General features: G+C 41.0%; 2 protein-coding genes across 3 annotated transcripts in view; one reads left to right on the plus strand and one right to left on the minus strand.

Annotated features, from left to right (window-relative positions):
• Window positions 1-841: 841 nt before the first annotated feature.
• On the plus strand, window positions 842-10,907 carry LOC108679420. Its single transcript, XM_047881929.1, has 8 exons — window positions 842-868; window positions 1,664-1,883; window positions 2,743-2,883; window positions 3,345-3,410; window positions 3,951-4,166; window positions 4,547-4,768; window positions 5,288-5,418; window positions 8,807-10,907. Exons 2-8 carry the CDS (start codon window positions 1,671-1,673, stop codon window positions 10,557-10,559), a joined length of 2,742 nt encoding a protein of 913 aa, XP_047737885.1. The 5' UTR covers window positions 842-868; window positions 1,664-1,670; the 3' UTR covers window positions 10,560-10,907.
• Window positions 10,908-12,562: 1,655 nt separating this feature from the next.
• The window catches only part of LOC108679422, a 77,781-nt gene continuing 63,644 nt past the window's right edge, over window positions 12,563-26,699 (minus strand). For both annotated transcript variants that reach the window (XM_047881930.1, XM_018168040.2), the window contains 3 exons: window positions 23,599-24,995; window positions 14,422-14,641; window positions 12,563-13,752 (listed from right to left, as the gene is read on the minus strand). In XM_047881930.1, coding sequence (XP_047737886.1) covers window positions 13,361-13,752; window positions 14,422-14,641; window positions 23,599-24,995 — 2,009 coding nt within the window. In that variant the 3' untranslated portion in view covers window positions 12,563-13,360. The remainder of the gene's footprint in view (window positions 13,753-14,421; window positions 14,642-23,598; window positions 24,996-26,699) is intronic.

Here is a 26,699-nt window from a genome sequence, read left to right on the forward strand (position 1 = left end):
ACTTGTGGACGGGGAGTGATCCATCTGGCTCTGACTGCTGACTTGTGGACGGGGAGTGATCCATCTGGCTCTGACTGCCGACTTGTGGACGGGGAGTGATCCATCTGGCTCTGAGTGCTGACTTGTGGACGGGGAGTGATCCATCTGGCTCTGAGTGCTGACTTGTGGACGGGGAGTGATCCATCTGGCTCTGAGTGCTGACTTGTGGACGGGGAGTGATCCATCTGGCTCTGAGTGCTGACTTGTGGATGGGGAGTGGCACATACAGCATCATGCCCGCTCCACACGAGCACACTCACGGAAATGAATGAGACATAGTCCAGCCCCAACGTCCCCCCTGCCACCAGCCCCCCTCCTCCCGCCACCACACCCCTGCCACCAGCCCACCTCACCCCCACCCCTGTCCCCCAGGAAGTTCGGTGGCAGCGTGATGGCACGTGGCTATGGCCACCACCACACCCCTGCCACCAGCTCGTGGTTGAGCCGTTCGTCCTCATTATTATTATTATTATAATGAGGCTCGTTATTATTATCTTATTATTATTATTAACAAAATGTCACTTAATGAAAAATTAATGCATCATTGGTCATCACAAAATTGTTCATAGAATGTCATTGATAGAATTCTGCACCAGGCAACATAGAATGAAAATTAATTAACCTAAACAATGATTTATTCCTCCTAAAAAATGATGGTTTCACGAAAATAATCCTTTCTGTTTCAGGTGTGTTTTTACAATCTTCTTTTGTTATAATGGATTCACTTAACACAATTAAAATGGTGCTAAATTACAAGCCCAGTCCTGCAAGTTTATAGATACAGAAGAAATGCTATATGGCTGCTGGGATGAAGCCTGCAGTACACAAGGTTGTTGTCAATGCTCAATGGCGTGTCCTTGGATAATGTAATATAACATCAATAATACAGTGATGCATGGACATCGTAATATCATATCAATAAAGACAAAACAGGTACAATTCACAGAAAATTTCATTTATTCTATATCTACATTATCTACACAGGATGAGTTGGACTTCAGAGTGCTGTTAGTAATAGACAAGTACACTCTACATGCTTCAAACGTTTAAAATTGAGGTTTATTTGAAGTGTCTTGAATTACCCCATTCCCATGGATAATTTAGGACACTTTATTTTGCAAAAAATTTGGGCACCTTAAGAATAGCAAATGGAATTTTTCAGAGATGCCATGCAATAGCCCTCGCAAAGACTTTTAAAATGAGCTCAAAATTGTCAATGAAATGTTTCTTGGTTAGAAGTTATTGACAAAAAATGTTCAAAATTGTCCCCTATTACCCTGTTTGACTATCAATTTTTAGCATTTTTTCAGGGAATTTTTAGAGCTAGTAGATGTATAATTTCTTAACTTCCTTTATGCTACATAGATAGGGAGAATGTTTAAGTTTTGCAATATTTTAATTTGTTTCACTGCTATACGGTAACATTTTTACACCATGATGGAGGACTGTCTTGATTTACCACACCAGTTCCTGTTTGCTGCTATTATCTTATGTTTGTTTTAAAGTAAACCACACTTTCCTAACCAAAAAGTTCTTTGAAAGGAAACTCAAAAGTATTAAAAGTCCCTTGAACAGCTTTCATTCTGATTTTATGATAATCCATTCTAATATTTTTCTTCAACAGATTCAATATGGAGCAAGATTATCATTATGATAGTGATGGTGGAAATGAGTCAAGTGATGTTGATGTGGGACTTGATTTTGGTGGTGATGGTGAAGAAAGAATTGGCCCTGCTAACCGTTACATCAGAGACAATGAGGACCTGGCTTATGAAATTCTCTCAACTGAAGATGTTTCAGAACACATGCTTGAGTTCATCAAAGAATTCAACAGTGTTGTCAAGGTCAGATCTCATTAAGGCTCTAAGATCCATGGTATCATTAATATACATACATGATAATTGGTATGTATATAAATATATGGGTAATATATAAGTATATAATGTTTGGTATATAAGTGCATGCCAGTCTCAGATCATACTGGAGCAACATCCAAGTTCATTTGTTAAATAATCATTTGAGGCATCAATTACTATTTAGATATTTATTTTCATATATTTATCTCTGTATTAACTGAAAAAATTCATATAAGGAATTTAATTGTAAAATGTCGTTCAATAATCTTGCAATTTAAGACAAATAACGTTGACTTCATTCTATTTCATGTTTTTCTAGTTCATGTTCTTCAAGAACAAGTTTTATTCATGTTGTGTTACCATTCTGTGTCAACAATGCTCACCATTCTCAATTGTCATGCTTGAAATCAACACTTTGAGATGTATATTCCATAATGTTTCCCATTTTGTATGGCCATTTATGACATACGTATACATATTGAATGTAGTGAGTTTCGCATTTATTGAATGAAATTTTTTTCATTATAATCACTATCTACACTTCCAATTTGAATGTAGTACTTAGATGTAAAATATTTTGAATTTTTTCATATCCTATCTGTAGGTAATCAAATTATCAACATTTCATTTGATTGGTTACTTGCCTGCTTTAGTTGATTGTTGAAAAAATTGCCCTAAACTTCTTAGTCAAACAATTATGTACCTATACATATACATGAAATTTTAATTAGGTCCCTGTCCTGATATCTAACACTGCAGCACATCTGTTGCCAGGAATTAATTAGATTTATTAATTTTTCCTACCCAGGTATAATAATAAAACAATATATAATTTCTTGTATTGCAGATCCCCCACACAACAGCTCGGCTGCTGCTCAATCACTTCAGATGGGACAAGGAGAAGCTCATGGAGCGCTTCTTTGACAGCAACCAGGAGAAGCTTTTTGAAGAAGCACAGATTGCCAGTCCATACAAAAAGAAAGAAGTGGTAAGCTTTTTAAATAAATGGTTCTTATATACATTTAGAGGAGATTATATTATTATTAATGGAGATTATCTTGTTACACTGCTAAGTAAGCACAAATTGCAAGTTCATACAAAATGGAAAAAGTAGTAAGCTTGTTAATTAAATGGTATGTTTTTAATGTAGATTATCTCAAGTGAATTTTTTCTATGAAATGAACTTGGATTTAGAACCTCTACCTATTCCTTTGAATTAAAATGATTTAGCACCTATATATGTAGTATTTAACTTTCTATTCATACATCTGGATCCAAGGATTTTTACTACCAATGCCAGCAAAAAATAATATTTGAATTGTTTAGCAGCAAATTAGCAATAAAACTTATTCCTTGGTCTTCACTGGTCTCATTACAATTTTGAAAGGCAACATAAATGTACATCAAGATGCCATAGAATTACCCTGTGAACACGTCTTTAATTTGCAGCCTGCCATGCAGTCCAGTTCAGGCATGGAGGAATGTGCTATTTGCTGCCTCAAGATGCCATCTAAGGTGTGTTCTTATTGATATGTAACATTCATTTTGATATGTAACATTCTTGAGCAGCAACCCATTTGTCATCCATTGACTTGAATGAGTAGCCATCCATTTTGGATGGCAAACTTTGTTAACTCCAGATTTTGATGGCCTTTCCATCTACAAATACTGTTTATACTCAACAAGATATCAGCCTTCCAATGTCTTGATGATGCAAGTTTTATATTAATAATTACATCTATTCCCAGAAGGATTATTTTACTGTTTATTTTATTTAATCCTGCAGATGACATTGTATGTTCTGATGGAACGAGTACACTAGTACCAAGCTTGTATGTATTTTATTGTTAGAAAATTTCAAACCTCACTGGTTCATGTTTTTTGCTGTACAATTGTAATATTGTAATCCCTGTTTTTGCTGTACCATTTTTGTCTTAATCATGCAATTGCCACCACTATTGTATGTTTTGCTAGTGTGAGTACATTATTATGAAGGTTATAGATTTTTTATTGTTGGTAAAAAACAATATGCTTAATATTGTTTTAATGGTACAGATGATGTCTGGGCTGGAGTGCGGCCACCGCTATTGTTTGTCGTGCTGGAGCGAGTACATTAGTACGAAGGTAGTAGACGAGGGCACGGGCCAGTGCATTACATGTGCGGGGTACAACTGTCCTGTGGTCGTGGAGGACAGTCAGGTTATGAGCCTCCTGAAGGACCCTAAAGTCAAGCTTATATACCAGCACAGAATATCCCAGAGCTTTGTTGAGGTAAGAATTTTTATTTGAACATCTTTTTTTTATATCAGAGTTTAGGTGAGGTAAAATGTTTAATGTTAAGCTTCTGTCTTATTTATGATTTTGATCTTGTTCTCCATAATAAATGTTGTGTGTTTTGGAAACCTGTTTGGTTTTGAGAGAGAGAGAGAAGGCTCCCCATACCAACCTATACCTACATGCCTCATACGTACCTTCTATTCCCCATACCTTTCATGTCCTCCATGCCGGGATGCCCCTTCTCACGCCCTCCATGCCCCTCCTCACGCCCTCCATGCTCCTTCTCACGCCCTCCATGCCCCTTCTCACGCCCTCCATGCCCCTCCTCACGCCCTCCATGCCCCTCCTCACGCCCTCCATGCCCCTNCCGGCAGTGCAACAGACAGCTGCGCTGGTGCCCATTCCCCGACTGCAAGTTCGTGGTGAAGGCGCCCCACGCGGACGCCCGACGCGTGCAGTGCAAGTGTCAGCACGTGTTCTGCTTCAGCTGCGGGGCTAACTGGCATGGCCCAGTCAAGTGCAGCCTGCTCAAAGAGTGTGTCAAGAAGTGCGATGACGACAGCGAGACTTCCAACTGGATATCTGCTAACACCAAAGTCAGTTAGATTGGAATCCCTGAGTAAGATGTTAGTTGGTCAAGAAATGTGATGAAGTAAGTAAATTATAAGTGGGTCGAGATATGTGATGACGACAGCGAGACTTCCAACTGGATATCTGCTAACACCAAAGTGAGTTAGATTGGAATCCCTGAGTAAGATGTTAGTTGGTCAAGAAATGTGATGAAGTAAGTAAATTATGAGTGGGTCGAGATATGTGATGATGACAGCAAGTTTTTCATATGGATATCTGTCATCACCGAACTGAGTTTCTTTTAAAGTATGTTCAAAATATAATATATATATATATATATATATATATTATATTTTCCATGATTGATTCCCTTTCAACTCCTACCAATTCATCGACCCCTTGATTTCCGTCTTTGAACCCCTTTGGGAGTCAATATGTGCACCCTTGCATCCACAAAACAATTTTTCTGCCCATTTTACTGCAGCGAATATAAAGTGACCAAATACAAATAATTTGTATTGTGTACAGATGATTTATTTTGACAGGAGTGCCCTAAGTGTAGAGTGATCATAGAGAAGGACGGAGGATGCAACCACATGGTCTGCAAGAACGTCGCCTGCAAGTCCGAGTTTTGCTGGGTCTGCCTGGGACCCTGGGAGCCTCATGGCTCATTATGGTGAGTATGATGGATTTGTTGGACTAAAATTTATGATTTGGAACCTGCAAAGGTTGTCAATAATCTTCATGTACAGGGTGGCCCAGTGGTTACAGTTCAGAGTACCATGATCGGCGCAGAGAGGCGCGGGTTCGATCCCAGCTCTGTGCACCAGTTTCTGGTCAGAATCGGCGAGGAGGCCTGGCGGTTAAGCACAGAATTGGAGCAGTGAGTTGCGCGTTGGAGACCGCAGCAACATGCTGTGAATATTTTGCAATGTTAAGAATCGGCGGCAGTTCTACCGCCTAATGTTAAGCGCTGAAACCGTTGTTATTATTATTATTATGTCTGCAGCCAACATGAGGACGTGTACTCATAACATCATGGTGAGTAGGTATGTCTGCAGCCAGCCAGACGTGGTGAGAACCAAGCATTGTATATTGAAATAACATTGAGTTAACGTTATTTCAACGTTATTTGCCAGGTTGGAAGTCACAAGTCATCGACCATTTCAATAACGTCGAATTGACGTGTGAACGGTGAACATGGTTCACTAATATTCATTGCTCGATTGATACGTTCATTTATTCCCATGTGCATTTTTTTGGCTAAATTGTTCTGTTGCGTCTGGCGAAGCTGCGCTTGTAACATTAGAGTCAGACCTTACAGCCGTTGGAACGACGTAGTGCAAGGAGAGGTCTGAGCGGCTGTGAGTCAGGTAGTCAGTCGTGTCCCGCCAGCCGTACACTGAGGTTCTAACCTGAACTTACCTCGCTTCGTTGCTAAGTTAGCGATCTTGTGCTCCAACGCTAGTTTGTGTGGCTGTGCTCTAAATGCTCCATCAAGCAGTGTAATGTCTATCGTGCTGGTTCTGTTATTTTTTAAACGTATCCCTTTCAAGTGCTCTTTGCTGAAATAAAACTACGTTTTATCCGTGTAACCGAAGTTTTAATGGAAGACATCCTATTGCAGTGGTTCCCAAAGTGGGCGATATCGCCCCCCTAGGGGCGGTGGAAAGATTTTGGGGAGCGGTAAGGAAGAACAGGGCGGTAGAGGGGCGGTAAGGGAGGCGGCAGTCCGAAGTCAGAAGTTCGAACGTTTGTTTGGCGATTTGTACACAACACGTGCAGCGCATAGTTTTTTCACCCAGATATGTTTTTTAACCTCTCTTGGGTTTACGTCTCGGACAAATTAACGGCCGGACTCGCGGCCGGTCTCACGACCAATTTCCCTAATTCAATGATCAAGTAATATCTCTCAAACTAATGAACTTAACTCGATGAAACTTGATACACATATTCATTAGGACCTAACAGTAATGTTAAGCTTGTGAAAATTTTTTGAATTTTGCCTTCATTTGTTTTTGCTATTGTTATATGGCAATACGGGCCAAAATTCACAGTGATCAAGGAATTTCTTCCAAACTACTGGGGCCGGATTATCAAATCATCGCTAAGTACACGTAGCGACTTACGTGTGGCGTAAGTGCTGATATGAAGAAGTAACTCTAGCGGTGGTATTATCAAAACATTTGCGCGGGAAGCTACGTACAAGAAGCCGTACGTAGCTCTACGCCTGCTCGGAGGTGTCGTAAGTGGAGTTACGTAGACGTTTTGAGTGTGCCGAAGCAATATAAAACTATTGATTTACTTGCAACACGGTGAATTGTGATAGAATTTTGTCAATAATTCAACGTAGGCATAATATGTGATCGTGCTAAACGGTGCTTTTTGAGGAAAAATTTCAATTAAGTTATGCCAGCTAATTTCTTTTCCTTTTGTGCTATATATAATTTGCAAGCAAATCTTGATATTCGTATCTATAAGAGTTTTATGATCATTCTCTAAAATAATATCTTCATGACTTTTTGATTCAAAACTAAGTGGAGTTTGACAAGCCAACCATTTTTCTAGCTACGTACACAAATTCCTCTCTTTCTCCGCTGATGGTTGAACTCCAACTCACAAAATGTTCTAAAAAGTCCTCAAATTTTGAATGGGAAAAATGTAATTATTTGCCTCGATTGCAAAAAATTACAATTAAGGCGTTGTCATTGCTATTTAGACAACGTCTCACTCATTTCTCCAAATGCTCCCTAGTCAGTCAACGCAGATGACGCTGACACAATACAACCTCCTTTCATCAACGCGCACTGCGTACTGAGTCGACAGGAGCTAGGAGCCTAGGAATGGCAAATTCGAAGCCTCTGATTGGTCAGTTAGTTGGATGGTTTCGATAATACCTTTTCAGATGAGTCTTGCGTAAGACAGTTTTGTTAAAGCCAAATTTTGACTGACTTACGCAATACGTAACTTTTTGAACGTAAGTACGAAAAGTTACGTATACTTAGCGAAGTTTCGTTAATCTCTGCCCAGAACAGTTTCAAACGAAATTTTGAATTTACAGTCCTTACTACCGAACGGTAATGTTTAGCTCGTGAAATTTTTTTTCTGTTGTGCCTTCGTTTTTTTTCTTTTCCCCTTCATTCGCGATTTAAACAGCAATACGTGCTTAAATTTGCAGTAATCAAGAAATTTCTTCCAAACTACTGAACAGATTTGAACGAAAATTAGTATTTAAATACCTAACCTCAGCAACGGTGATGTTTAGCTCGTTATAATTTTTTCGATTTTGCCTTCCTTTGCGAGTTATACGGCTATACGTATACGGCTATAAGTAAACGGCTCATGGTTAAACCGGCCGGTAGAAAAGCCGATCGTTCCTCCTATATCTGTATAACTCGCGAGCGAAAGCAAAATAGAAAAAATGTCACGAGCTAAACATCACCATCAGCTAAACATTTTGAACATCAAATATGTTCAAAATCTGTTCAGTAGTAGTTGAAAAGAAATTTCTTGATCGCCGCAAATTTAAGCGACAAATTACTTGGCGATACGGGCCGAATATAAGGAAGTGTGAAATCAAGAATGACTGTGAAATGGAAAAAAACTCGCAAACGAAGGTAAAATCGGAAAAAAATTATAAGCCAAAAAATCACCGTTTGGTAGTAGGAATTTATATTCAAAATTTCGTTCAAATCTGTTCAATACTTTGGAAGAAATTCTTTGATCACTGCGAATTTCGGCCTGTTTCGCAATATACGCGTAACTAACGAATGAAGGTGAAATTAAAAAAAAAATTACGAGCTAAACATCACCGTTAGGTTCTGGTGAATACGTGTTCCAAGTTTCATAGAGCTGCGTTCATTAGTTTGGGAGATATTCGTGGTCACTGAATTTGGAGATGGGCAATTAGACCGGCCACGAGTCCGGCCGTAAATTCGCCCGAGACGTCCTAGGTTTCTAGTGTTGAAACAGTTAAAACAGCTGAAAAACATATTGGTTCACTAAATGGGGTTCTATTTGTGAAATGCACATTTGTGTTTAACCTTTCTCTTTTAAAATTGCAGCGTACCAAATTTCAAGGAAGAGGCCCTTACACAGGTAGAGGAGGCCCTTATAGTGAAGAGGACACTTCAGTGCAGTGACTATGGCTTCCCTCTCCAACCAATGGACTTACGCATCATGGTCAAAAGCTACCTTGATTCAGAAGGGCGCACCGTTCCCATGTTTTCTATGAATTTGCCAGGCCCAGGCTGGGCCCAGTCTTTCATTAAGCGGCATAGTGAGATCAGAAAGAGAGTATCCAATGATATTAAAAAGAGCAGAGCCTCTGTGGGGGAGGCACAGTTGAGGGATTACCATGAAAGGTTAACAATCGAGCTCCAGGGCATTCCTCCCACTCATATCTTCAATTACGATGAGACGAACATAGCAGACAATACCAGCGACTCAAAATTCTTATATCGCAGAGGTGTCAAGTATCCTGACCGGGTTATTGATATGAGCAAGAGCTGCGTCACGATGATGTTGTGTGGATCTGCTGATGGTACATTGCTGCCACCTTTCATAATATACAAAAGTGATAACCTCTACTCATCATGGATACAAGGAGGTCCAAAAGGAGATCCTTGCTGTCATTTTCGCTGCTGTAAGAACGGCACACAATTCTATAACACAGCCAGTGGCTGGATGGATGCTAATGCCTTTCATAAGTGGTTTGGTGAACTCCTCTTGCCTCACCTTCAAAACCTGGATGGGCCCAAGGCTGTTATTGGTGATAATCTGAGTGCTCACTTCTCAGAGACTGTACTCAAACTAGCAGAAGACAATGACATCAAGTTTATCTGCCTTCCCCCTAACTCTACAGATAAAACTTTGCCACTGGATGTGGCCTTTTTTGGACCTATGAAGAAGGCCTGGAAACATGTCCTGGAGGAGTTCAAAGTAGAAAACCCATCTGTAAGCTTAGTGAACAAGCAAGTCTTCCCAAAACAGGTGAACAAACTCTTCAAACACCCTTCATTCTATCCAAACATTGAAAAAAACCTGAAAAGTGGCTTCAGGGCTACTGGGATTTTCCCCTTGGACATAAATAACCTGCTTCGCAGACTGGGCAACACCCATACTGGTACAGATGCCACACCAATCTTATCACGGGCTACCAGTTCCACTACATCCTCTTCCCTTGTGATTGAAAAATCACCTGACGCAAGCAGTCTTTCAAATGCCTTTGTCAATTACCTTGAAGAGAAGAAGTTTCCAAAATGTTTTAGAGGAGGTCGTCGTGGAGGAAGAGGAGCAAAAATTCAAGCTGGCACTCGTATTGTGTCAACAATAAGCCAAGATGAAGCTGAAGTATCTGGCCAATCCACTTTTGACGTGCACCCTTCAACATCAAAGGATCTATCTGCATACGCAGTTCGACAGAATGTTAAGAGGAAACTGAATTTGCTTGCAAGGAGAGATAATGCTGAGTCAGAGAGCACAGACATGGATACTGACCCAGATTCAGAAGAAATATACGATGTCAGGCCTACACGCTCCAGAAGTGGCAGAGTATTGACACCAATGCTAACACCAGCAGGCACACCATCAAAGGTGCAGAAAGAAATACCCTCTCCTAGTTCTGGGACCCCTACAGCAGGTAATACATCTAACAAAGTAAAGCCCACCCCTACCAAGAAACTAAAAGCAACTGCTGCTATCAGTGCCACTGATGAAGGATCCTGCACCTCAACAATAACTAAGAGCAGTGCACTTAAAGTGGGTAGCTTTGTGATTACCAAAGTCTATGTCAGCAACAGCAGTGACAAACATTGAAAATATTTAGCCACTGTTGATCACTTTGATGAGACTGAGGTGTCTGTCACATTCCTCCATGCCAGTGAATCCAAGACTGTATTTACAGTGGCTAAAGATGACACCGCCTCAGTGGAGATGAAGGACATCTGTGAGATAATTGACGTGCCTTATAAGTTTAATAGTAGAGGGCAGTATGTGTTCAATGCTGCTCTTGATGTAAGTCTGTAGGCATTAGCTTAGGTCAGTGACTCGGTGTTTATTTACGAAAGGAACATTTTGTACGTTAATGGAAAGTTATTACATTTATGAAAGAAAGTTATTATGTTTATTTACGAAAGGAAATTAGTGCATTTATTTACAAAAGGAACAGTTAGCTTTTGTTTATTTCTTTGAAATGTGTTCAAAAAAATGGAATTTTTTTTGCTAGTTGTGTGTATTATACAGGGCTATTTCGTGAGGACACATTGGCTGGTAACTGCCCACCTCGATTGGGAACTAAAAGTAACCCATGTCGATATTGTTTATAGATGAAGTTTTGAATTTGGAAAAATAGTTTTGGTAGAACTAGTTTTAAGATTACTGGTGCCATAACTACGGACACTTGATCTGCATAAAATGAAGATAACATCACTGGAAACATTAACGGCAGGTGTTTGATGCTGATTCTAGTCGAATGATGTTATAATGTGTGGTGAAAGTAAAAAGGTTAAACGTATAGTTCTTCCCTCCATCGCATGTGTAGATCTTGTAAGATTTGTCTTGAAATAAAAAGATTCAATGGCAGACAATGCGTGGCTTCAAGTTACCTATAATGTTTGAGCCAGCTAATCTGAAATCTAATCTAAACTAAACATCGCTAGCAATGAACTAATCTTACAACAATAAAGGAAACAAATTTCTAATTACTCCTAGAAATAAATTGCTTGCAGTTTAGGCCCCTCACTATCTTCTGCCAATTGCAATGGAGCTTTTTCTTTAATTGCGTTGCATTTCTATGTGTTCCTGCACTAACAGGCGAGTGGTCATTAAAGAAATATAATTTCCTGACTTTTCTTGTCTCGCTGTTTCGGGTTTGAATTATTTTCGCGCAATATCAATGTGCCTGAATATTGTTCATAGCTAGCACGATATTACAAGAGCTGCTAAGCATCGTTACTCAACGTTACGATATAAATGAATCTCTATTGTAATATTGTCAATATTATTGCCTCAATTTCAGCAGAAATTTTTTTCGTCGTCAACAATCGAGACCGCTGAATTTACAAAATGAAAATGCAAAAGGTAAAATTCAGTTGTAGATCTTCTCGTATATGATTGTTCGTAAACAATAGTACAAGCTACTGCGATGCTGGCAATTTCCGGCATACACTAGTGATGGTGATTCTAGGGATTATTTGCAGCGAATAAAATCTAAAACACACAGTGAATTGCGCCGACGTCATGTCGATGCGTTGTGGTAAATGAAGCGAGTCCAGCCGTTAATTAGGAGATAACTAAGCCTAAGAGCGACTAGTTCAGTGGGTAAAGCCAGTAAATAAAGCTCTACAGTAACGCATATAAATTATAGAACGTAAGACAATCTGTGTCCGTTTCAGCAATTAAGTAATTTGTAGCAATGGCGTTTGATTTTTAAGGAAAGAAATCGGGCTTAAAAATAAAGTAGAGGCGTAGGAAGTCGCTTTTCAGCACCGCTACCGTCACTTGAAAAGAGACGGTAGCCTCAGACTGGCCCTCAACTTTGGACATGAGGGAAAGTTCATAGATATGCGTACTGAAATACCACAGTCTCATTTATTTTAATTAATTGTGTGCTCTAAAATTTCAATAAAATAAACGGTGGAAATGAGCCTCGGAATAATACATGTTTAGGCAAAAAAGTTGTCTTCGTCTGAGAAAAATGGCTTAGGATAAACTGCGGGAGTAGAACCAAGTAAGTGCTTTCAATTTAAATTGTTTTCGTAACCGAATATTTTCATGTGCATTCTTGTGTAAAACTCTTACTTTAGAGCAAAAATACTCGAGGCATTACAAACATTTACTTCAACTCTTACTTTTTTCAAATACTAAACTGACCGACGACTACGATTTTTGAAACACCATATTGAAACAGATTTTATTATTGATTATATTCCCATAAAACTGGGATATGTACGAATAATTTATAAACAAAATCAGAGTTTGATGATTAGCCGCGCGAGCGCGGCACTAGACAATAAACTAGCTTTGGTTTGAGCGACTTAACTATGCCTCATTTACGCTAATTATACTCTCAACTTTCCGACACAAATAATAATGAAGAAATGCAAAATTAATTATGAACATTTAACATACAATTACATCCTAGACACCGTACTACCTTAATATATAGACGATTACGATATACTTCTGATGACTTGTAAAGCATTTATACCGCAGAGACAATTGCTTGTTAGTCCACAGGAATCTACAACTTCTTTCACTGTTAAGAAAACGACCTGCAAAGAAATATTCCCTTGCGAGTCAATAAACTAGAATAGGGTACGGGTTGATCCATTCAAGCGCATTTGATACAAATTCTCATTAACTGCCCATGTTCCTAATTGATAGAAATTACACAGAAATTCGAGATCCGATATTTTTTCCATCTCACTGGAACTTTTCACGAAACATATTTCCACGAATACGTTGTTCTAATAAAACGTAAAAACTGATAGAAAACAATTGACGTATGGCAAGATTGAAGAAATTGTCTAATGCCTACTCCAAGACTGAGGAGTCACAATTTCAGTTAAATCTGTACAAAGTTGCATAATAGAATTGAAGGGTTTTACAGAAGATTTTCAAACCTTTACTAGTAAACTATTGTGAGAACTGTTCTGATCAAATACCGAAGACGCAATGTCAAGAGACGCAACACGCATAGCAGCAACAACGTCAGCAGCTTCACCACTCCTCAGCTCATTCATCCTCTGCCTCATCCCAGCCTCATTTTTAACTTCCTCGATTGGGGAAGAAGTATGAGCTTCATTACAACCTTGCTGCTCAGGGGCTTGGTTGGGGCTGGCCTGGGAGGTCCACTCCCCGGTAGTTGGGGAGGGGTTTGTCTTCCTCTTCATACGACGCCCGATGGTGATATGAACCTCCCCTTGCCTGATGCTCTTGAAGGCTGCGATTGCCTCCGCGTGCGATGCGCCCGCTAATGACTTGCCGTTCACCGTCAGCACTTCGTCTCCTGGAATGCAGGCAATCTCATCGTAAACTACGACCACACCCGTCCCCAGTAAAAATAATAAAAATACAATGATCATAATAATAATAATAATTGTAATAATAATAATAACAATAATACTGATAGGGCTTTCAGTTTTTTTAGGCCGTGTGACTGTCATCGATTTATAATTTTGCAGAACATTCACAGCTTGTTGTGGTCTCGAACATGCAACTCAGTGCTCTCTTTTTTTTTTCAAACTGCTTAACCGCCCGGCCTCCTTGCCGATTATGACCAGAAACAGGCGCACAGAGCTGGGATCGAACCCGCGCCTCTCTGCGCCAATCTTGGTATACTCTGAACTTTAACCACTGGGCCACCCTGCCCAGTTGGTAGGTTGGCCCAGACTGAACAACTAATCCATCCAATCCAGTTATCTTTTCTAAACGAAACCTAACAGATTATAGATCAAACATTTCCCCTCACTATTTGCACAGTGCTCAACATAATACGAAAACGATAGAGGACCACAGACGGTTCAAATGAGCGATTGGAAGCAAGTTTCTCAGCATATGACGACGTATGATTAATGTGAGAGCTTAATGTGAAAACAAAACTTTGAATAATTGTAACAAATTGAATTACCACAGGAAAACGGAATTTCTGTATATCAAATAAAATCATTCTACTCACCTTCTTGAAGCGACATTTTGGTTGCTGCTTGCCCCTGCGGGAACACGGTTTTAATGAAGATGCCCATAGAACCTTTAGGAGAGTCCCTTCCCCCGACGATGCTGAAGCCCAGCGACTTGTGCCCGGGGCCTTTCTCGAAGAACACCGAGCGAATCTGGAAGGTGACTTCGCGGTGCGCGCGCGGCAGAGTGCAGTAGCTCAGTTGCTCGCTCGAACACGACTGTAAATAAAACAATGCTATTACAATTCTATGCTATTTAAAGTATTAGGACGATAAAACCTAGAACAATCAATCATCTTTGCGCAATCAGATTCGATGCTTGTTGTGGACGGGGGCTTAATAGGAAACAATTCCACAATAAAACATGCGCCTTGGATCGGCGGCAACATAGCACATACTTCGTAAGCTTTGGACTTCAGCAATAAATTATTGCATTGAAATTCAAGAAATTCGATCATTTAGCGGTTTCATAAAATTTTCGTCAAAGTTTTTGAATTGATTTTGGTCAACAGAATGAAAGAAACTGGTATCCTGATCATGGACCCAATAAGTCGTGAGTAGGGGGAAACGTGCCTAACTAAATTAATCAATGCTATACCGGTGAATCGCTCATTCAAGAGAGCAGTACAGACGGACATCAAACCCATCGAGTGTGAGAATAACTTTCGCTCCTTCACCGCAAGTCTCCCTTTAACAGGCATGTCACGCACCGTTTGGAAGTTCAAAATATCGAGGCATCCTCATCGAAAACAACCGCATTTCCGCCTTGTCTGCCTAAATCGCACCCTCGCCTCACAAATGAGGACTTTTAAACTTTCTTTGGCCGTCCATTGTTCTTAAAAACCGCAAATTGAAAGGGCACGTCTCAGAATACCTCACCTAATCCTCCAGGAAAATAAATTTTAATGCATCAAAACGAAATAAGCCACGAAAAAATGTTATAAATAAATAAGCCACGAAAAAATGTTGCAGAAACTAAAACTTCGTTCCAGTTTTATGATTCTTAATAGTTCTTGAATAAGTTATTCAAGATTTCAACCAGAAGAGTACGTGTTACATGCATATCTCTGAACTCACTTGTTTGAAAATATCAGTATTCCTTTGACATAATAATTTCATAATGAGATCAAATATACTGTTCAGTATTTGAATGAATTTGACCCTTTGCCCCCACATGCTAGCCCAAATCGCTGTGAAAGCCGTAGTTTCTAACTCAGACACCGCAAACTAAAATGAACGCAAATTGCACATTAGGGACGCGCATGCCATTCTTTTTCCTGATGAAACCCAATTCAACTGCAATTCATTTCCATCCGGTTAAGATATACTATTTTTATCCCGAAAGATACTTCAAATACAATCATTTGTAATGCTGCGGATTGCCACGGGGATTGAGTATAGCAACAGAAATAGATCCTAAATGAATGCCAACCTCACGTTTACAATGGCAATAACGTCGCGAGAAAATGTTAGGCCGGATTTCAAACAATGGTTATTTCGCTAACCTATATTGATAACATTAAACAATAAGGACTGTTGTGAGAGGTTTTGTAACTGAGAATAACCCAGAATTTAGACGCCGGCTTTCCACAAAAACAACACTGGAGGTCAAAGAGGCACGTCAGGAGCAAAACGACGTTTCATCGCTGCGAGCAAGACTCGGCGAAGCCACAGTAGCGCTGAAGGCGCTCACAAGGAGCCATGCCCGGAGCAATCTATGAAGATTGAAGCCGAGAAAAGAAGTACAAAATCATTCTCGCTCAGGCACTGACCACATGCAATCTCGGCAAATCGTACACGCTTCGAGGATTCATTTGTGCGGCTGCGGTTACCTATAGCACGATTATTTCAATTTCAAGCCGTCGTTTTTCGTCAAAAAGATAAAATATTAAAGTCCGACGAATGACTGCACCAAGACTCGAGTAAAGTTTTTGATCTCAACCCACTGACAACTTGTGCAAATGAATACGCAAATGATCTATGTTTAGCTGGATATCATTGATGAAATTCAGTACCAACACGACTCCTGGAACTTGTAGCGGTGTGACTGCATGGTGGTCATCCATTCCTTCAAGATGCGCTTCTGTTTTTCCTCCTCCTTAACACGTGAGGACAACACTACAAGAACAACCAAGGTGCATGACACTGCCAACACAAGGCAGGGAGGGAGCAGCGGTGACGGCAATGAAGACAGATAATGAGGACCGTGACAGGCTGCAGGGGAGGCCCTGCGGCCCCCATTGCGGTGACCGCCTCAGGCCGCTAGTCCCAGCAGCAACAGCAGGTGGAAGTGTGCACGCAATGTCGTGGTTACAGTACAATTCTTGTTACGATGATTGGGGAAAATAGAGTTTGCTCGAAGTGAACCACAGTAAAACGGAGCAGATAAAACGAGATGATTTCTATTGTTGGCGAACCTACTTTATACGAGTACTTGTCTATCCAAACTTTAAAAACTGAGCTCAAAAGAGATGGCGATTAAAAACCGAGTTTGAAAATCTTTACTCTTATTCAACTGTCTACCGCCGAATGTCACTCTCCGGGAACATACCTATCAACTCAAATTATAAGTAAACTAGTGAGTGTAACAACCCGATTACGTTTGTACGCAAAATAGAACATTTTAAAGTTGTACGTAGGGCAACGTGAGGCAGCGCGCCCCCCACTTTTTTTAAACTAAATATTTGATGAAGTTTTAATTGATACGAGGTGGTTCTTTGTTTTGTTTAAAGGTGCAACTAATGAGGAATGTATGATGTGAATTAGACGCCTATAGAGTTATTCAATTTTTTATGAAACACTATTTTGTAAAAAGTGTCAAAATGGGCCCATTGCCCCACCCCTGGGGCAATGGGCCCATGGGCTTGGGGCAAGGCGCCCACCCTTGGTCCCTTTACCACAATTGCATATTTTTCGTTTAAAAATGACAAAACAACACTTTACAGTTAAAAATAAGAAAAATGTAATAAAAAAATGACATTCATTTATTAACAACTCAAAAATCATATCCATAAGGACCATAACTTGAAAAAAAAATATACTCTTGGCTTAAAAAATCTATCACTGACGTGAAGAAAAATATTTCATTGACATAACATTATATATCCTTGACTTGAAAAAGATATCGTTGCGATAAAAAATTCGTCCTTGACATGAAAAAATGTATCCTTGACTAGAAAAAATATATTTAGTTGATCAGAAAAAACTTCGTTCCAGTTTCGTCCATAATCCAGATATTATGTGCAGAGATTTTTTGTACCTAATCGTGATTTCAGCCAACACCATAAAATCTCTCATCAACTTTTGGCTCAATGGTGTTGACTGACATCAACTTTTGGCAAGGCAAGAGTCAATAACTCGAAAAGTGGTCATAAATACGCATAACTAGAAACTAAACCTGCTGCCTTGAGGCGGCAAATAAAAAAATCATGCAATATGAAGTGTAATTTGTAATTCACAAAGCTAGTCATAGTTTGAAAAGGTCATTGAGACAAATCTAATGATGTATAACACAAGACTTCACCATGGGCGCATTGCCCCGTGACACGCGTGGGCCCGTTGCCCCCACTAGGTATCATTTCAATTTATGTTGTGTCAACATTTTATTTTAAAAGCTAATAGTCTAAACTTGGTCTCAAAATTATCCCTATAAATATTACTTTGAAAAAATAATTCAAAGTAATTTCAAAATCTTCATCTATAGTAATGGAAAAAAACTTTATTTAGCGGCAAAAAATTTTTATCTGGACTAAAACAGTTATTCGCAAAGAACTTAATAACGCAAATATTTAGCAAAACGTAAATCCGTACACTTCATCCCTGTGAAACTGTCGACCGGCGGTAGAGAACACGGACCAATATCTGCCATACTTAGCGAGAAGCCCGCTATGGGCCCGTGACCCGCAGTGGGCTCGCTGCCCCATGTTACCCTACGTGGCGCGGCAGCCATCTGAGCAAGTCATTTTGCGCTCACTAGTAAAGTATCCTTTTCGGCTAGGCTTGTGTGACAATATTGCTCTGGTTACGCATGTCAGGCGGTAGAGGGTTAAGAATGGAAAAGATCGTCTTCTTAAATTATGCTCAGACATCATCAAGGCATTTTGGCATCGTCAAAAACCAAATCATTTATAATAAGGAAAATAAATGTACAAATTTCTTCAACCTTGAAAAATCTCGTCGAGGCATCGAGGCGCATACAAAGTTCCTTGAAGCATCAGCGAAGCGTTTAGATTTTAGAAGGACCAGCCAACGCATGATGGCGTGGAAGAAGAAGAAGAGCCGTCACAATTCACTTTACCCTCGATGACCTCGAGGCCAAAGAGGCACTGAACACTTTTCTGTCAGGTCACCCGCTGAAAAGCAACGCATCCGAGGCCGCATTCACACGCACATGGTGGGCGATAGACCAGCGGTCCAGCGAAATTACGAGGTAAGAAAAATCACCAAGTTCACTGTGCAAAATCTTTCAAGTTTTGAATCGATTTTCCTGTAGCAAGATTCTTAAAAAATCGTTTTAGGGTTCATTGTTCTCATAACCATAAATTGTGATTACTCAGATTGGTTAATTTCAAGAGGTAAAAAGAGTGTAATTTGTGTTTGATCAATAAATTTTTTTCATTTAAAATGAAAACACTGCGACTTATTTTGTTGGCCATACGGTGACTTGCTGCGTTAGCCATAATTAGGAATCAACATAGCTGCTGAGAATATAACGCAATTATTTAGGCAAATATGCAATAGAGATTTCAACAAGTTAAGGTTTCAGCGACTGACATGAAACACATTGGGAGTCAAATCCAGTAGATCAAAGAAAGCGAGTCAAATGCAACAACTGATGACTCGACTCAACATTAGAGACAATCTGTAAAAATATTACGTGCAATTTTTTCAACAAGCATCAACAAAAATAACTTTTTAAAGTTAAATTCAGGCCAGCACTTTGTATTTTTCAGCATTAGTTGCAACCATTTCAGTTCGAGTAATTGTATGCATGGTAGCATAAATCGCAGAAGTATTTCATATCAATCCCTGTGCGTGCATCGCGAACGAGGTCCATCGTGCATCACAAGCGACACAAGCAAGAATAAGTGCGTACGCTGTTAACATTTCCCAGCACGACTGGGAGGCTCACGGAGCAAGGAAGTGCAGACTTGCCATTTAAACGCTACGGAGACTGGACGCATTCCAAGGACGCGCGCTGGTCGTCAGGCAGCGGGGAATGCGAGGGCACGAGTGGCCGCCACGCAGCGGGGAATGTGAGGGCACGAGTGGCCGCCACGCAGCGGGGAATGTGAGGGCATGAGTGGCTGCACGAGTGGACGTCACGCAGCGGGGAATGTGAGGGGCATGAGTGGCTGCACGAGTGGCCGCCACGCAGCGGGGAATGTGAGGGAATGAGTGGCTGCACGAGTGGCCGCCACGCAGTGGGGAATGTGAGGGCATGAGTGGCTGCACGAGTGGTGAGGGCATGAGTTCAAACGTCAGAAGGCAGCCGCAGGTGAGAGGCATTGAAGATCACAGCCATCATTTTAGCAAGCGCATTTGCATTCCGCACACGAACAGCAAAGCTCAAATTTATAAATTATTTCCTTCCTATATACAGTGAGAATATTTGTCATAAAAATTATTCTGCGTTCGAAAGATTAAACTTGCAGCGAGACTTTCCGTCTCAGAATTTAGTGAAGCGTGCAGGTCGGCGGCCGCCATGTCACATTGACAACGACGCTCACGCGTTAACGGACGAAACGTGTGCGCATGCGTCGCTGTGCATGCGCTATCAAATGGCAGGTGGTACAAACCTCGAACTCACTGCGCAACGCGCGGAATTCGGCATATAAATCGATTTTTCGACAACCTATTGATGAAAGGTTCGAAACTTTTGTAAAATCGTACATTTCTATTAGTGACGATTCGAGAGCCCAACAGTTGAAATAATTCGTATAATGAACGAAACATTTTCAGTGTGATTTGTTCTTGTGATTTCAAATTTCGGTGCGTAGCTTAAACTCATTAATGGCTAAAATCACAAAAATACGATTTAATCAAAGTAAAATACTTTTGGTTAGCGTTAAATTTAATAATGCACTGCATTTTCCTCGTACGAAGCGCTAAACGTAGCAACCTCATAAAAACTTTTCGATTGCACAGTTCCTATCAATAAAAAAATCAGTGATAAGGATCCAATGTTTGTAAAAAAAAGCCTTTAGACACTCTCTAACTCCTCAACCAAGTATCACAAACAAATTCGAGTGTACACCGCAGTCTTACCAAAGCATTGCCGAGAACCGAGGCTAGTGGCCAGAGCTGATCATACACTCCTTCACTGTGGCAGCGATGCTCACAGTCGTTGCACGACGACAAGCTTCGGGGGCGCAGAGCTTCTTTGGGAAACGAGCCCATAGAACCGAATCTTTGCAACCGACTGCTGATAGGCTGCCCGTCCTCCGTAAAGATGCGCACCTCCACAGAGGGAATCTTGGCACTCGATGAGTTCAATATGCAATCTTTTGCGATCGATGTCGCGTTTAGACAACAATCAATGTGCAAATTTTCGTCATCCTTGATTTGACGAAGCGAATTCTTCTTAGATGGTTCATGATAAAGAGAAGATCTTCGTTGTGCGATCCGATAATCTCGTCTTGGTTTGCAGTGCGAGATTTGGACGGATGAACGCCATGCTTTAGTGGCAACGGATTTCCTCGGGGCCGGCGGAGGCAAGGCTGAAGTTAACGTCATATTCGCGTCAAAGGAAACTGGTCTACTCATTGGCCTTGCGCATATCGAGTCACTAGTCAATGTCAAATCACAATGTGGCACATCAGTTGTTGAGCTACAATGCGTGAGGGACCCCAAATAATCAAGTTCGGCACCAGAAAGTGCGTATGACCTCGAACTGTTAGAATCCGATTGGAAAGAATTCATTGACCGACACGAAGCATACAGGGAAGACGATCGAGCTCGGGATGTCTGAGATGCGCAAGAACTACAAGACTGGCGTCTCAGATCAGACTTGAGAGAATGTTGAGAGTTGACAAACATACGATTTGGGCACTGGGAAGGGAGCGAATAAGAGCTATAACAAGACTTCGCAACCTCCAATAAATTGTTAGAATTTGGTCGCGAAAGTTTCCCGTAACCGCTGGAATTGGAGGATGTTTCGGAGAGTGTTTGTTCTTCGTTTCTGTGTATCACTGGCACGCTGATATCTGATGGACTTTTGATGCTGGGATCTGATAACTTTATTCTATCGTTGCTGGAGTCTAATTCTGTTGAACTTTTGCCACTGAGCGTTTTAAATATTGCTCGTTTTATTCGAATGGACCGTTTAGAAAAGTTTCTCGCAACTTTCGGACTAGTGGTCTCATCCTTCACACTAGAAGTTCCAGTCTTCTTATGGCCGCGATTCATGAACTTAATCATTTTTACAAATGAAAGTGATTTCGATTTATTAATTTGAATGCAAGCAATAAACACTGCACAATTGTCAGCAAAACAGTCTGCAATATGTCCAACCTACGGAAGATCCAGGGACATACTGCCCAGGCCGACGTCCGGCGTTGAGTATATCTTTACAACGTTAGCAGCACAGGTTCGTCGGTTAACCGCCGGAAGCCGCAGAGTGATAGAACGTCCCGACGGCAGCATGTAGCATGTGCTACCATCGCATAAAACTCGGCACGCTGCAATCACTGTTAATCTTGACCAAATATATGAAAGGATGCATTGTACAACGTCAAACATGAACATTACTGAACCTCAAATTTCCCCGTACGATGTGCATCGAAAAGCAGAAATGATGTAGATTATACGGACGCAAGCAATAGAAATCGATGTATTGATCGTTAATGCCATGAGGCTTGAATCCGTCGTTGGCTCAGCTGCCTTTCACACTCAAACACAGGAGCTCAGGGGACAAATAATATCGCTATCAAATGATTGTTAAAAAAATTCAAAAGAAATGACAGGAAGTTTGTTGATAGCTTCTTAGGTTAAAACTTTGAATTTATGTTCTGTGAGCACTTAATCAATAAAATCTTAACACACCTTGAGTAACCTCCTATTTTCTTTGTATTGTGGAGATAACAAGGGGAAAATGGTTTGGTTATTTTCGTTAGATAATAGCATGGTAATAGCAGATTACCGACATAAGTCAAGGGCTCGGATCCTTTCACTTAACGGAGTCAGTGCTTACAACAATCCTGCGAGAACTACCGTACTGTACAGTATACAGCATCGAGAACAGTATACAGCATCGGAAGCTAGCAGAAAGTGGAGACACTTAACTGTATTATCACCAGAACCCAAAATTGAACAATAATGGATAATTATGTAAATATTACGCACGCGCAATTGAGATCGAAACTTTCAGGTAGGCAATTAAATATCGAGGGTCTTATATGAAGGATCTGATTTCGACGTAGCTCCCACTCGACGTTATCATATCACGACATTGAATATAATGCGCATAGCAAAAAAAATCAAGGATAAAGATTAATATTAACAACACTTTTTAGCGCAAAATATCAAAATTGATGTCATAAATCAATGCTATTGAACGTAACGAGTGCATTCTGACGTTCGAAATCGTGCATCGTGCTCATATAAATGAAAACACACGCCGTTGCGTTATATTTTTGACCTGAACTGTAACCTTACGAAAAAGTTACGGCCACACAAATTTTACCCCAAGCCTGTGTTTGCGATAGTGAAAAAACTGCGGTACTCGCTAAATTAGAGGCTTAGACTCATTCTATTTTGCCAACTTTACAAATAGTTGACCAGGACTTGTCGTCACTCAAACAGCCCGCAATTTCTGGCAAATAGGCCTCATGAATAACTGGTGCAATATAAAAAATTTGTTCACAGATTTTAATTTTTTTTATTACTAAATGCCGATGTCAGTGATGAAAGTATTTATTTCTTACTTTTGATTACTATTAATATCGGTGAATGGATAAACTGTAAAATTTAAGAGATCTCATCTATGGGGACAAGGCCTAATGCAAATCTGATGTTTTATTTTTAAAATACTGGAAGAACGCTCTGAAATCTAATTCTACGTGCTATATTTGTGAAAACTGACACAAAAAAAACATTTAAAGTTAATTTTTTTATCATAGATGCGTGAATAATTCATACGGTTGAAAATTAAGCCTCTATGACACTGACAAAATTACCTGATCAGGATCTTCACGGGTGCTAGAAATGGACCGGTTCAAGTCAGGCTTGATTGCAGTTGAGCCAGGAGACATCGCCGGCTCCAGTGCAGAAGATGTACTAGAAAGCGAAGGTGGTGAGTCGCGCAGAGATTTCCGGTGGGGAGAAACAGGCGTGACCCACGGTGGTGGGGATACCGTGTGGGCAGACACCCGTCGAGGTTGAGATGGACTCTGTGGTGGTCTGTGAGGTGGGGAAGGAGTAAGACAGGTACGGCAGTCAGTGCGGTTCGAGCGGGGCACTCGCCCTAAGGTCATCGTAATGGGCGTGTTAACGTGGTTCATTGGCACCTGCAACCGCGAGTCTACAGGCAAGTGACTATCAGTATTGCCATTGCTAAGAGGACAGTAGCCAGGAGGACGGCTCGAAGAGGGAGAATAATGCCTCCGAGAAGGAGAAACCGAATGATAATTATGAGAATTGTATGTAGAGTTTGGAACGAAATTTTGATTGGCTTGGTGTTGAATGTGGTTTGGAACCATAGGTGCATTAGGAAAGTTTGACGAAGAAAACGCATTGTGACTGGGGTATGGTGGGGATTTAGCAGGAGTAGAAGTTATCACAGATTTAGGAGGCGCAAAGGGTGGGAGGCCGCATTGTCCCTGAGACAATGTATAATTTCTATCATTTGTATAATTAACGACTACGACAGGCGCTTGTTTGCATTTTTGCCCATCAAGTGCGGCAGGTTTTGGATGTTGGTCACTTTCGTTGGGGGAGCTAGAATAAGACATTCTATGATGTCTTCTGCCAAGAACAGCACCAGTGTTAATGGTCAACACGTGATCCGCCACGATCAGAGGAGCTCTGTGACGGCCTGGAGCAGGACACAATGGATCGGTGGGCGACCTGTGCTCCACATTGCGGTCGTCGCTGCAAGCTTCACTAAAAGCTTCGTCTTGGCAAGACGACCCAGCGCTCGGAGTGAGGGCTTCGTCCGTATCACTCGCAGGGACTCCAGAATCGTCATCCCTGCTGCACCGACGCGCCCATTCTAAAACAGCTCGAGAATCCGTCCATTCCGGGGGACTTGCCCACTCTTCTTCTCCCTCGCACAACGAAACAGCGCGTTGTTTTCTGGCGTTATTCCTGCCAAATTTTCTTCTAAAATTCTGCAACGCGCCGCCTGAAGAACTGCCTTCGCTGCTTGTATTGGTTGTGCTGCTGCCTGCAGTGGACTCTTGAGCTGCCCGGCCTCCCGGGCCGTTGCCGACGACCTGAACACGTCGGCCACTTCGCGTCACGAGTTGCTGAGCCGCAGGAGTGACGGAGTGCCGGTTGCCCGCGCCCAGGCTGCGGCAACGAGACATCAGTGACGACCATTGACTCTCCACCCGCCGCTTCAAGCGCGGTGAGCCTGTTGGGAAAACGGAAAAGGTTTTAGTAGAGTCATTCCAGCCGGGACACGTGCACTTTATACTTCTCATTAAACATACAAAATAATAAGAATCAAACCGTCATTCAAGAAAGGTTTATACGACACAAACAGACTAAACACAAACTGACACAAATTTGTGAACTTTGTCTAGTCGAAAAGTCTCCGCCAGCGGGTGGATCCAAAAGATCAATGTAAATCCTGACTGGCCAGTCCCAAGCCCCATCCAGAAAAAATAATGTTGACTTTAGCAGCAGATTCTAAGCTGCTTTGAACAGAAATCGGAAAAAGCATGCTCTTGCATTGTCTTTCCCATCAATGTTTGCTTTAAATTTGGCAACTCTTGAAAATATTATCATTAGCATGAGCGCCCTTGTTTACAAATTACTGCGCCCCAGTATACATATCATTCATCTTGTCAGTGCTAATAACCCTTCGTTGTCTAGAAGGATATTTTCTCGTCGTATTCGTCACACTATTTCTACCGGACAAACGAAATTAGTATCGCAAAAAGCTCTAAACAAAATTAGCATAATAGACTGATGCTTTGAGCGCAATGTCGAGGGTGAACGTTTCCGGTGCGCCGCGATCCAACCTTTACGCCATACATCGCTTCGCTGCATCCAATAGCACCACCTCCCCTGTCAGGCCATGTTACTGCCCGTGTTTTCATCGATACGTTAAATTTTTCCAAACAACTGAACTCGACACTTTTGGTTTCGCATTTCAGAGTCAGCAATTTCAGTGTTTTTCGCATTTCAGTGTTGCTTGTACAAACTGTACAAGCAACATGCCAAAACGAAGAAGAAGAATTTTGGAAGCAGCGAGTCATGCTATTTCATTCGTCGTAGTTTATTATTTCTGAGACACGGTCATGAGAGGGTTGGTCAGAACGGCGTCAAGAGCGAGGGCCGCGAGAGCGAGAGGAATGGCATGTAAAAGGGCGGCAAATCACAGCAACTGAAGTGGCAGCTCCACTGAATCCAGGAATCGGAGCAAAATTCATCTCTAAAGGAAGCTTAAAATAAAGTCCAGTTTATTTATGTTGAATTTAGGGAAAGAATGGGCACTTATAATTATAATAGTGCATAATGAAAAATCAATCGTTTTGTACCTTGATTAACCAGCTATTGTAATCTGGTTAAATGGAATAAAAATTTATACAAATGAAAATAAACATTGAGGCTTGAAAAGGAGTCATCATTGTGAAGAATGAAGCATCGTGAACGAATCGTTTTAAAACTGTATAACAGAATAGCAACGCTGTTATTCAGGTTTACGACGGTCCAAGTATCTCCTTAAACAAAAAGTGTTTTTCAAGCGTTTTACCGTGATTTTCCAAACCCTCCGCTAAATTATTAGGATTGGTTTGTGCAAAACTTAACCATAGTTCCAAGGTTCTGATAAAGTTTAGACAACAATCCTCCATTAGTCCACACGACTCGCAGCGAAACAAGTACGCGACATGGTACGTCAGATTTAACGACATGCGTTACGTTATCTAAATCTAACACGATACGTTAGATTTAACGACAACGACACGATACGTTAGTGCGAGTTCGATATTGTTTAATGGCCATCATTCAAACAATGATAAATATCAGGCGAAATCAAATGAAAGCCTTTAATGGCATAGCCATTGATAACAATACAAGGTTGTAACTTGTGAGGCGACGATAGTTCGTT

The sequence above is a fragment of the Hyalella azteca genome, unplaced genomic scaffold, assembly GCF_000764305.2.
Source record: "Hyalella azteca isolate HAZT.00-mixed unplaced genomic scaffold, Hazt_2.0.2 contig9145, whole genome shotgun sequence".
Classification (NCBI taxonomy): domain Eukaryota; kingdom Metazoa; phylum Arthropoda; class Malacostraca; order Amphipoda; family Hyalellidae; genus Hyalella; species Hyalella azteca.